The following is a 13,449-nucleotide window of genomic DNA, read 5'->3' as shown; positions in this document are numbered from 1 at the left end:
GTAGTTGAAAAAGATGCTGCAGCATTTTTTAAAAATGTTGTCAATAAGTAGTGTTTCGGAAGTTTTTTTTTACAGAGGTAGTCAACAATATAGGTGATGGTATCCCTCTGACACAGGCATTAGTAGTCATTCCAGTTGAAGGTATAATTTTGACACCTCATTTTGAATGAAATGCATGCCAGACTATTAGGATTGTTGTAACTTCAAATCAGTAAGTAGTCAATGTGTCCTTATTATTGTCATCATGAACAATGCACTTGATGTACTTTCGTAGGCTGGAGTCAACTAGCAGCCATGCATTGTGTAATGCTTCCTGATCATCTTGGACAAGACAACTTTAGACCTCCACTTCTGGAGATGTTGGCCCGGCGATGGCAAGATCGTTGTTTAGAGGTAAAGTTTTATTTAAGGAAATGTTACTTTGAACTGATTGTGTACCAAGCTAGTTGTGTAATGAAATGTTGTTTCCTGATGTGCTAAAACGCTTTGAATTATTCCCATTGATGCAGCTTCTCTTATTTGGTCATATACAAATTTGCTTTGAGTTAGAAACATAGAAACATAGAAGATAGGAGCAGGAGTAGGCCATTCGGCCCTTCGAGCCTGCTCCACCATTCAATGAGATCATGGCTGATCATCCAAATTCAGTACCCTGTCCCTGCCTTCTCCCCATATCCCTTGATCCCTTTAGCCTTAAGAAATATATCCAACTCTTTCTTGAATATATTTAATGAACTGGCCTCCACCGCCCTCTGTGGCAGAGAATTCCACAGGTTCACCACTCTCTGGGTGAAGAAGTTCCTCCTCATTTCAGTCCTAAATGGCTTACCCCTTATCCTTAGACTATGACCCCTGGTTCTGGACTCCCCGGCCATCATAAACATCCTTCCTGCATCTAGTCTGTCCAGACCTGACAGAATTTTATAGGTTTCGATGAGATCCCCTCTCAATCTTCTAAACTCCAGTGAGTATAAGCCCAATCGACACAATCTCTCCTCATACGTCATTCCTGCCATCCCAGGTATCAGCCTGGTGAATCTTCGCTGCACTCCCTCCATGGCAAGAACGTCCTTCCTCAGGTAAGGTGACCAAAACTGCACACAATACTCAAGGTGCGGCCTCACCAAGGCCCTGTACAACTGTAGCAAGACATCCTTGTTCCTGTACTCGAACCCTCTTGCTACGAAGGCCAACATACCATTTGCCTTCTTAACCGCCTGCTGCACCTGCATGCTTACCTTCAGCGACTGGTGCACAATCACACCCAGGTCTCTTTGCACTTCCCCTTCTCCTAATCTATTGCCATTCAAATAATAATCTGCCTTCCTGTTTTTGCCACCAAAGTGGATAACCTCACATTTATCCACATTATAGTGCATTTGCAATGTTTCTGCCCAATCACCCAACCTGTCCAAATCGTACTGGAGTTTCACGACATCCTCCTCACAGCTTACCCTTCCACCCAGCTTTGTGTCATCTGCAAATTTGGAGATATTACATCCAATTCCCTCGTCCAGATCATTAATATATATTGTGAACAGCTGGGGTCCTAGGACCGATCCTTGCGGTACCCCACTAGTCACTGCCTGCCACTCGGAAAACGACCCGTTTATTACAACTCTTTGCTTTCTGTCCGCCAACCAGTTCTCTATCCAAGTCAGTACCTTGCCCCCAATCCCATGTGCCTTAATTTTGCACGCTAATCTCTTATGTGGGACCTTATCGAAAGCCTTCTGAAAGTCCAAATACACCACATCCACTGGTTCTCCCTTATCTATTTTACCAGTTACATCCTCAAAAAATTCCAGTAGATTAGTCAAGCATGATTTACCTTTTGTAAATCCATGTTGACTTTGTCCGATCCTGTCACTGCTTTCCAAGTGCTCTGCTATTACATCTTTTATAATGGACTCCAGCATTTTCCCCACTACCGATGTCAGGATTACCGGTCTATAATTCCCCGCTTTTTCTCTACCACCTTTTTTGAATAGTGGGGTAACATTAGCTACCCTCCAATCCATGGGTACCGTTCCAGAGTCTATTGAGTTCTGGAAGATGACCAGCAATACATCTACTATCTCTAGGGCCACTTCCTTAAGTACCCTGGGATGCAGACCATCAGGCCCTGGGGATTTATCGGCCTTCAGTCCCATCAATTTTCCTAACACCATTTCCCTACAAATACTGATTTCTTTCAGTTCCTCCCTTTCATCAGACCCTATGTTCCCCGACATCTCTGGGAGGTTATTTGTGTCCTCCTTTGTGAAGGCAGAACCAAAGTATGTATTTAGTTGGTCTGCCATTTCCTTGTTTCCCATTATAAATTCCCCTGATTCTGACTGCAAGGGACCTACGCTTGACTTCACCAATCTTTTTCTCTTCACATATCTATAAAAGCTTTTACAGTCAGTTTTTATGTTCCCTGATAGTTTACTCTCATATTCTATTTTCCCTTTCTTAATTAATCCCTTTGTCCTCCTTTGTTGACCCCTAAACTGCTCCCAATCCTCAGGATTATTGCTTTTTCTAGCCAATTTATATGTCCTCTCCTTGGATCTTATGCTATCCCTAATTTCCCTTGTTAGCCACGGTTGAGTCACCTTTTTGTTTTATTTTTATGCCAAACTGTAGCTCATCCATTCGGTCTTTGAATGTTTGCCATTGCCTATCCACTGTCAACCCTTTGAGTGCCATTCCCCAATCAATCCTACCCAACTCGTTCCTCAGACCATCGTAGTTTCCTTTATTTAAATTGAGGACCCTTGTCTCTGAGTCAACGACTTCATTCTCCATCTTAATGAAGAATTCGATCATATTATGATCGCTCCGACCCAAGGGGCCTTGTACAACAAGATTGCTAATTAATCCTTTCTCGCTACATAATACCCAGTCTAAGATGGCCTGATCTCTGGTTGGTTCCTCGACATATTGGTCCAGGAAACCATCCCGTAAACACTCCAGGAATTCCTCCTCCACAGTATTGTTACTAATTTGGTTGGCCCAATCTATATGTAGATTAAAGTCACCCATGATGACTGCTGTGCCGTTATTGCACGCTTCTTTAATTTCCCTTTTAATGCCATCCCCAACCTCCGCCTTACTGTTTGGAGGTCTATATACCACTCCCACTAATGTTTTTTTCCCCTTAGTATTTCTCAATTCTACCCATACAGATTCCACGTCTTAATCCCTTCTTTAACCAGTAATGCTACCCCACCTCCCTTTCCTTTTTGCCTATCTTTCCTGAATATTGAATACCCCTGGATGTTGAGTTCCCAGTCTTGGCCATCCTTGAGCCACGTTTCCGTAATCCCAACCAAATCATATCCGTTTACCTCTATTTGCGCAGCCAATTCATCCACCTTATTACAAATGCTTCTCGCATTAAGACACAAAGCCTTCAGGCTTGTTTTTTTAACGTTCTTAGACCTATTAGAATTATTATTTACTGTGGCCACGTTTGATTTAAACCGTTGATTTCTCTGACTGCCACTTCAGTTTTTCTCCTTCCTATATTTTGCTTTTATCCCTGTTTCCCTTTCCTCTGTCTCCCTGCTCAGGTTCCCAACCCCCTGCCATTTTAGTTTAAACCCCCCCGAACAACACTAGCAAACACTCCCCCTAGGACATCGGTCCCGGCCCTGCCCAGGTGCAAACCGTCCCGTTTGTACTGGTCCCACCTCTCCCAGAACCGGTTCCAATGTCCAAGGAATTTGAATCCCTCCTCCTTGCACCATTCCTCTAGCCACGTATTCATTTGAAATATCCTCCTATTTCTACTCTGACTAGCACGTGGCACTGGTAGCAATCCTGAGATTACTACCTTTGAGGTCCTATTTTTTAATTTACCTCCTAACTCCCTATATTTTGCTTTTAGGACCTATCCCGTTTTTTACCTATATCGTTGGTGCCTATGTGCACCATGACAACTGGCTGTTCACCCTCCCCCTCCAAAATGTTCTGCAGCCGCTCCGAGACGTCCTTGACCCTTGCACCAAGGAGGCAACACACCATCCTGGAGTCTCGATTGCGGCCGCAAAAACGCCTATCTATTCCCCTTACAATTGAGTCCCCTATCACTATAGCTCTTCCACTCTTTTTTCTCCCAGCCTGTGCAGCAGAGCCACCCATGGTGCCAGGAAGTTGGCTGCTACTACCTTCCCCTGATGAGTCATCCCCCCAACAGTATTCAAAGTGGTATATCTGTTGGAGAGGGGGATGGCCGCAGGGGATTCCTGCACTACCTGCCTACGCCTCTTACTCTGCCTGCTGGTCACCCATTCCCTTCCTGCCTGTACACCCTTTACCTGCGGTGTGACCATCTCGCTGTATGTGATATTCACGACATCCTCAGCATCGCGAATGCTCCAAAATGAATCCATCCGCAGCTCCAGTGCCGCAATGCGGTCTGTCAGTAGCTGCAGCTGGACACACTTCCTGCACACATGGTCGTCAGAGTTAATAGATGAACAAATAGACAAGAGCTGCAATGTAAATTTTATTGAAGTGTTTATACTGAGATTGCTTTGTATTAAGTTTGCTGCCATTGGCAGTGGCTTCTGGCAGTGATACACACTCAGTTTATCCTTATTTTTTTCCTCCAATTTTGGATGTTATGAGGAAGTAAATTCTAGCTTACACAGTACTGTTTCATACCTAATGAAATTGGAGTTTAAACTGATTGGATTTGACTGGCATCGTCCAATATTCCGTGGGGCACATTGCTCCTTGTGCTGCTAGTGCTGGTGGGGGAAAGAATATGGTCTGCACAGGATGAATAATGGAAACAGATGAATATTTACCTAGGGTCTATTTTATGCAGTATAGTCCTTGGAGTTTAAATGTGACATAGAGTCCATGTTGGGGATAGTTTCTCCCTACACCATACAGTCCTCACAGTGTTGAAATAGAGGCCCATCACAGTCTCTTACTCGAAATCATTCTTTATCAGGCCCACAAAACTATTGAATTCCTTGGCTCTTGTCAGCATTTTTTATTCCTCCTACAATCTTCAGCCTTTTTAAACCCAAGCTTAAAGTCATTCCATCATTACTTAATAATTTATCTCTTTTAATTTACTGGGGTGGTGTCCCGCACCATGGGCCTTTCCACTTTTATGAAAAAAAAAACAAACTATATATGCTTGGTTGAAAGAGTTATATAGAATCATAGAAGTTCACAGCATGTAAGGAGACTTTTCCACTTCTAAGTGGATAGATCCTCGAAAGACCTATCCACTTGGTGAAAATAAGCCAATAATATTCACTCTTGACAATTTTAACTGATGGCCTTCTGACTCATAGATGGTCCCATCACTGAGCCAAGCTGAAAGATGACCTTTTTTGCACTCTCTCCATGGTCTCATCATCCTTCCTAAAGTAGTGCCCCCAAAACTGGGAATGATATTCTACTTATGGCTTAACCAATTATTTGTATAATATCCATCCCCTCCACCACCAGTATGCAGTGGCTGCAGTGTACACTATCTAGAGGGTGCGCTGCAGCAATTGCAAAGGCTTCTTTGGGAGCACCTCCGAAAACTGTGACCTTCCCCATCTAGAAGAACAAGGGCAGCAGGTGTGGGTAAACACCATCACCTCCAGGTTTCCCTCCAAGTCACACACAACAACAGTAATTTGCATTTATATAACACCTTTAATATTGTAAAATGTCCCAATGCACTTCACAGGGAAAAAACTTTATCAACTTATCCCCTATGCCATTGTCAGAGAGGGGGTAAACTGACCAGTGTCCCTGATTGAAATCTGGCTGGTGGGTGGGTGGGTGTGGATGTCAGTGAGATTTACATTTACATTTTGGTCATTTAAGCAGGGTATCCAACAACCCTACAACTATACTCCAGGAAGATGCCAAAAAATGAATACCTTTCTTTTGTAGTCAGTTAATTTACAGTCCTCTAAAGTCAAAAGGTCTGCATGAACCTGACAGACATGCCATTTGGGAGTATTGCAGTGAGAAAATTTCAGTCATAAATGTTGTAAATCCTGAAGTTTGTTCTATATGTAATCCATATTTTAATTTGCTATTTCCAGCTTTATATTCAAAAAAGTTATTTGAGGCTGTTACTATTGCAGAATTTATACTGTGTGGTTACCAGGTGACACTTTGCTGACGGTTACAGTTTTAGAGTGTTTCATATAGACTGGAAAATGGTTTTTGGTACCTATGTTTGATAAATGACTAGGTAGCCTTGACATCACATCTCTGCTGTTGTGGCAGAAATTTTGTTGAATGTGCAGCTTTGTAAAAAAAGATACTATGAGGAGTTGAATGAGGGCCAGCTGGGATTTTTGATAAATAACTTGAACATAAAATACTATCTGCTTTCTTCAGCATTACAAAGGTTATCATTGTAACACATGTAAAAATAAAAATCAACTTCACTGATGTGGTATTTGAGAAAAAAACCCTCCCCAAATTTTGAAAACTCTTTCATAGTTCAGTAGGCAATTGGATTTCACACATCCTCCTTCCATGCCCCACCATTCTCTACTTCAAATACTTGTCTGTGTTACTCTTGATTCAGTTATCAAGATTCACACTAGAATAGTATTCTATTTGAGAGCAGATGAAGCTGGTATCTTGGGATTCTTCATATCAGTTCCAGATTAAAAAATCTCTAATCACTCGAGATAAGGATGAATTTACTATATTTGAAACAGAATTTATTTGTAATATCGCCTGTCTCCATGCCTGCCTCAGCTCATCTGCTGCTGAAACCCTCATCCATGCCTTAGTTACTTCTAGACTCGAATATTCCAACGCTCTCCCGGCTGGCCTTCCACCTTGAACCCTGCATAAAGTTAAGCTCAACCAAAACTGTGCCACCCGTATCCTAACTCGCACCAAGTCCCGTTCACACATCACCCCTGTGCTCGCTGACCTACGTTGGCTCCTGGTCAGCAATGCTTTGATTGTAAAATTCTCATCCTTGTTTTCAGATCCCTCCATGGTCTTGCCCCTCCCTATCTCTGTAACCTCCTCCAGCCCTAGAACCCTCTGAGATCTCTCTGCTCCTCGAATTCTGGCCTCTTGCACAGCCCGATTTTCTTCACTCCACCAGCTGAACCTTCAGCTGCCGAGGCCCTAAGCTCTGGAATTCCCTCCCTAAACCCCTCCATCTCTCTACCTCTCCTCCATTAAGACGCTCTTTTAAACCTATGTCTTGGACCAAGCTTTTGGTCACCTGTCCTAATACAGTATCTCCTTATGGGGCTCAGTGTAAAATTTTGTTTGATAATTGCTCCTGTGAAGCGTTTTGGGACATTTTAATATAGGTGCTATATGAATACAAGTTGTTGTAGTTAGAAGAATTATGATTGGCATTTGGGCTAGAAACTGAACCTCATCATGTAACCAATTGATTGACCCACTGATCAGGTCATGAGTGATATCAAGGTTGTTTGTCTGATATGGGGATAGTGCAGGAAAGTGGAGTTGAGGTAAAAGATCAGCCATGATCTTATTGAATGGTGGAGCAGGCGCGAGGGGCTGAATGGCCTACTCCTGCCCCTATATCTTATGTTCTGATGTGGCAGCCATGTGCTCTTTTTACACCAGGGTGATTCTTGCTTTTGTGGATAAAAAGACTTGACCATAGTCAAAAATTGCATTTCCTTTTAGGGATATTAAACCCACTTACTTTCCTTGAATCTGTATTTGTTGGAATATGATATTGCAAAAAGTTCAACATCCACTGATTGTTCCTCTAAATTTATAAATGTTTCTGTAAAGTTTATAAATTTGAAGTTTTTAGTGTTTCATTTTTATTTAATGCATTTTATATAGCATTTTACTCTAGAATGAAGACATTTTAATTATCTTTTCTTTAATAGGTGAGAGAAGCTGCTCAAGCTTTACTGTTGGCAGAGCTTCGTAGAATTGGGAAGGATGGACGAAAGGAAACTATAGACATGTGGGCACCATACCTGCCACAGTATGTCGACAGTGTTATGTCACGTAAGTGTCTTCTTGGTCTCTTTAATTGGAAAGATTTTGAAGCTAGGGAACAAGTACTGTAGGTTAGAATACTGTATTTTACTACTTTAATGGCTCAGTATCTAAATACAGTTCCTGTTTTTGCACTGAGCCATACCAGGTTTGATCCCTAGTCTGTGTGAAGTTCGATAATCTCAGCTGAGCCAGCGGTTGGTGTGCTACACTTGGGATCAGTGCCTGGGCAAGGAAAGGAGAAATCAGAAAGAGCTCCTACTCTCATAGCTAGAGCAGCTACTACTTGAAAGCACCATGTGTGAATACTGGATGAGGACAGAATTTGAGCTTGTGTGTGATGCTCCCCAAGCATAATAGCCTGCAAACCTATTGTTAAGACTTACGCATTAAGAGGAGCCACTGGGAGAGTGATCCAAGGTTTCCCAGCACCTGTAGAATTGTATTCTAGAATAAGGTAGGGAGAGTTTGTAAAAAGTTTTTTTTAAAATCCAAAATGCTGGGTTTCCATGAGACTTGTAACTTTATGGAATTTCAATAAAGGTATTTATCTATATAGATATGTTGTATGTCTGTAATTTTTTTTTTTTTTGCTTGACGGTCAACAGAGCACATGCTGTACTGAGCTTTATTGCCAAATGTTTTGGAATGTATGTTTGAGGCAGTCATGCTGAAACTATGCAGTGCTCTTGAGGACCATGACTACTGCATTCAGCTTTGGTCATCTTGGCACAAGGAAAACATTCAAGCCCTGAAGGGTTTGCACAGAAGAATCATGAGGCTGATTCCTAGGGCCAGATGACTGAAGTACAAGAAAGGCTAGAAACTTTCAGACCCTTCAGTTTTGAAATGAGTGAAATGATACGACACTGAATAGAAAATGGTTAATCCAGACCACTATTTCAAGTGAAGCCGAATCTGCAAATTGGGGGAACATGGGTAGAACCTGATAAAGGCAAATTCAGGATTGATGTCAGGAAAGAGTGATTATCACCTAGAATTGCTTTCTGTGTAGGGTAGCAAAGGGAAAACCTCTGGCATCATTGAAGAGGCATTTAGATGCTGTGATGGGGATCTGTAGGTTATTAGGAATTGGTTTTCAATGGCACTGTTCACAAGATCAATCTGCTGTTTTGTTAGACTTTTATTTTGTTTGGGTCTGAATTTGCGGTCGGCGGTGTAGCTAAGGAGTACGCCGCCGACATAGCAAGGAAATCCGCACCTACCTCGTGCGATCCTCCCTGTGAGAACTTCCTTTCAAACGCCGCAGAGTTCTGCGCAGCGTACTCCCCCACGGAGCCCAGCAGCGCACTGTTGTGCATCTGCGAACTTGGGATCACATGGGGCGGTGGTTCTTTCATTTCCTGACTCTTGACCAATTGCCAATCCAATACTCCTGAAGTGAAATTCTGGGTAAATTCAACAGCAATGCTGGGGACCTTTCTTTGTCTCTCCTTTATATAGATGTATATACATGACTCCGGAAACACTTTTATCATTCTCTCATAACAACAAACATTTATTACAAACCTCCTTTTAAAACAAAGTACTGCAAAACTTTTATCGTGACAATTTTTGCTATTACAAACTTCTCATTATAACAATCAGTACAGACCAATAATAAACTGTTATTATAAATTATTTGTAAAAATTCATTGTCACAAACTATGCATTGTAAAAAAAAAAGCAATTAACACTAAAAGGCTGCCATTCTAATAAATTCTGTTATTGTAAATCTCATTAGAACAAAGAATGTTTATTCAAAATTCACAAACGTCAGTTGTTACAAATCTCTATAACACATATTGGCAATACAAGTCTCTCATTACTTTGCACTCTAATTATTAACTTCTCATTAAAAAGAGGTTACAAGCCATTTAATGCTATTCAGTGTGCTTGCAAACACTTCATTATGATAACCTCTTAAAACAAATCCCCTATTATAGCATTGTCTTGTTACTGATCTTTTTGTTATTGCAGTTTTCTCATCCAGTTCCCTTATGCTGTGCAACAGGCTTCCTGTGCCTGTTTGCACCAGACTTAAAACATTTTCAGTGTAATTACCTCTCAGTAACTTTTCGCCAGCGCGTTGATTTGTATGAGGAGGTAAAAGATGCAGCGAAGCCTATGTGTAGTCAGAACTTGACAGATGCAAGTTCAGGATTTAGCGCATGCGCAAATCCCAAACTTGCGGTCAGTTTCAAAGCTGGTATGACGGTGTACTCTGATAGTATGCCGTCTTACCAATCACAGATTTAAGGCCCGTGTATTTTGCAGCACTGTAATGTTTGACATTTTACAGATGCAGTCTGAAATGCAGTTATTGGGCAGTATTTTGCAACCCCTATGGATGCATACGAGGTGTTTCAGTCATCTGGCCCTAGGAATCAATGCGAAGCGCATACGCTAAAACCCAGAACTTGCGATCTCTCAAGAATTCTCTTGACAGATCCTCTGCATCCCCGGGTATAGGGCCTCTGCGGGTGGAGAGTTTGCCCGTGATATTCTTACACTTGGTAAAAACAGGCGTAAGGCCTGCTTTTACCAGCATAAGAGCTTTAAAAAAATAGAAAAATAAAATGTTATCACTCATTTATACATTAAAGTAAGTTTATTTTTAGCTCCATTAAAACATATAAAAAATGTTTTCAAACAATTACATTTTTGTTTAAAATGTTTAATTAAATGTCATTTTAATTAATTCTAAATATGTAATTAAAAATTTTTTATTTCATGTGTTCGTGTATTTTTTAAGTGATTCCCATTCTTACTTATAGGAGTTCCGTACGTACGCAATTCCCATAAGTATGAATGGGGATTCCCTTCTTTTACTGGTTGGGCTGGCCTATGTCGTCGTCGTCTTACGCAGTCCCTCGGAACCGAGGATGACTTGCTTCCACATTAAAACTGAGCTTGCAGGTGACTGATGAGTCCAATGCGGGACCTACAGTCTCTGTCACAGGTGGGGCAGATGGTGGTTGAAGGGGTGGGTAGGTGGGGTGCTTGGGTTGACGTGCGCTCCTTGCGCTGCCTGCACTTGGCTTCCGCTTGCTCCCGGCGAAGAGACTCGAGCTGTTCGGCGCCTTCCCGGATGCTTAAGAACGTAAGAACATAAGAACATAAGAAATAGAAGCAGGAGTAGGCCATACGGCCCCTCGGGCCTGCTCTGCCATTCAATAGGATCATGGCTGATCTGAATCTAGACTCATGTCCACTTCCCTGCCCTCTCCCCGTAACCCCTAATTCCCTTATCTGCTAGGACGATGTCTATCTCCATTTTAAATTTATTTAATGTTGCAGCTTCCACAGCTCTCTGGGGTAGCAAATTCCATATATTTACTACCCTCTGAGTGCAGAAGTTTCTCCTCATCTATATTAACGATTTGGAGGAGGGGACCGAGTGTAACATATCAAAGTTTGCAGATGATACTAAGATGGGGGGGAAAGTAGTGAGTGAGGAGGACATAAAAAACCTTCAAGGGGACATAGGCTAAGCAAGTGGGCAGAGATTTGGCAGATGGAATACAATACTGGAAAGTGTGAGGTTATGCACTTTGGCAGGAAAAATCGTAGAGCAAGTTATTATCTTAATGGCAAGAAACTGGAAAGTACTGAAGTACAAAGGGATCTGGGGGTCCTGGTGCACGAAACTCAAAAGGTTAGTATGCAGGTGCAGCAAGTGATTAAGAAGGCCAATGGAATGTTGGCTTTCATTGCTAGGGGGATAGAATATAAAAATAGGGAGGTATTGCTTCAGTTGTACAAGGTATTGGTGAGACCGCACCTGGAATACTGCGTACAGTTTTGGTGTCCATACTTAAGAAAGGACATACTTGCTCTCGAGTCAGTATAATGAAGGTTCACTCGGTTAATCCCGGGGATGAGGGGATGGACATATGAGGAGAGGTTGAGTAGATTGGGACTCTACTCATTGGAGTTCAGAAGAATGAGAGGCGATCTTATTGAAACATATAAGATTGTGAAGGGGTTGGATCGGGTGGATGCAGGGAAGATGTTCCCGATGATGGGTGAAACTAGAACTAGGGGGCATAGTCTTAGAATAAGGGGCTGCTCTTTCAAAACTGAGATGAGGAGGAACTACTTCACTCAGAGGGTGGTAGGTCCATGGAATATGCTGCCCCAAAAAACTGTAGAAGCTACATCATTACATAAATTTAAAACAGAAATAGACAGTTTCCTAGAAGTAAAGGGAATTAAGGGTTACGGGGAGCGGGCAGGAATTTGGACATGAGTCTAGGTTCGGATCGGTCATGGCCCTGTGGTTAGCGGAGCGGGCCCAGGGGCCGTGTAGCCTGATCCTGCTCCTATTTCGTGTGTCTAATTCTGTTAGATGCAGGAGATGGTTCTGTGATAGTGGATTGGCAGTTAGGATCAGATCAGCCATGATCTTATTGAATGGCGGAGCAGGCTCGAGGGGCCGATTGGCCTACTCCTGCTCCTATTTCTTATGTAATGGCAGCCCCTTATTCTAAGATTATGCCCCCTAGTTCTAGTCTCACCCATCAGTGGAAACAACCTCCCTGCATCCACCCGATCAAGCCCCCTCACAATCTTATATGTTTCGATAAGATCGCCTCTCATTCTTCTGAACTCCAATGAGTAGAGGTCCAACCTATTCAACCTTTTCTCATACGTCAACCCCCTCATCTCTGGAATCAACCGAGTGAACCTTCTCTGAACCGCCTCGAGAGCAAGTATATCTTTTCTTAAATATGGAAACCAAAACTGCACGCAGTATTCCAGGTGTGGCCTCACCAATAATAATAATTCAACTTTATACAATGCACAAGTACATGAACAACGAAATGTGATCTTGCAAGCTCCCATGAGTCCAGTACAAATAACATTAACAGTAAATAGCACCGTCCTGGGAGAAGCAAAGCCGCTGCGTCTGTGCGCGCCGCCATTCCATTTCCACCATTCCTCCTGTCCGACAATCTTCAGCCCAACGCCCGGGCCTGCTCACCAGCCGCCCCTCCCGGGTCTCTTTCCGTGACCTTCTCGCCAACCGCCCCTCCTCGGGGCTCCTTCCGTGACCTTCTGCACCTGGTCTTCCCTGATGGTCACCCCTCCAGGTACTAACCAGACCTGGCTCTGCTTAGCTTCTAAGCCTTGCCAGTGACCCTGTCCCGAGTCCCAGGAACAGGAATACAATACTCTGTATAACTGCAGCAAGACTTCCCTGTTTTTATACTCCATCCCCCTTGCAATAAAAGCCAAGATTCCATTGGCCTTCCTGATCACCTGCTGCACCTGCATACTAACTTTTTGTGTTTCATGTACCAGGACCCCCAGATCCCTTTGTACTGTAGCACTTTGCAGTTTCTCTCCATTTAGATAATAACTTGCTCTTTGATTTTTTCTGCCAAAGTGCATAACCTCACACTTTCCAACATTATATTCCATCTGCCAAATCTCTGCCCACTCACTTAGCCTGTCTATGTCCTTTTGCAGGTT

At 42.7% G+C, this 13,449-nt stretch overlaps 1 protein-coding gene across 7 annotated transcripts in view; it reads left to right on the top strand.

The window, feature by feature from the left end:
- wdr7 (WD repeat domain 7) overlaps positions 1-13,449 on the top strand; it is an 836,682-nt gene that overhangs the window by 313,813 nt on the left and 509,420 nt on the right. For all 7 annotated transcript variants that reach the window (XR_015074758.1, XM_085974490.1, XM_085974481.1 and 4 more), the window contains 2 exons: positions 275-393; positions 7,857-7,980. Coding sequence is in view for 6 of the 7 variants with exons in the window: in XM_085974490.1 (XP_085830616.1) it covers positions 275-393; positions 7,857-7,980 (243 nt within the window). In the remaining variant the exon portion in view is untranslated. The remainder of the gene's footprint in view (positions 1-274; positions 394-7,856; positions 7,981-13,449) is intronic.

Source organism: Somniosus microcephalus, chromosome 2, assembly GCF_052327205.1.
Source record: "Somniosus microcephalus isolate GS21.2 chromosome 2, FLI_Smic_1.0, whole genome shotgun sequence".
NCBI classification, from domain to species: Eukaryota; Metazoa; Chordata; class Chondrichthyes; order Squaliformes; family Somniosidae; genus Somniosus; species Somniosus microcephalus.
Note: the sequence above shows the minus strand (reverse complement) of the source record. Positions and strands in the feature narration are given on the sequence as shown.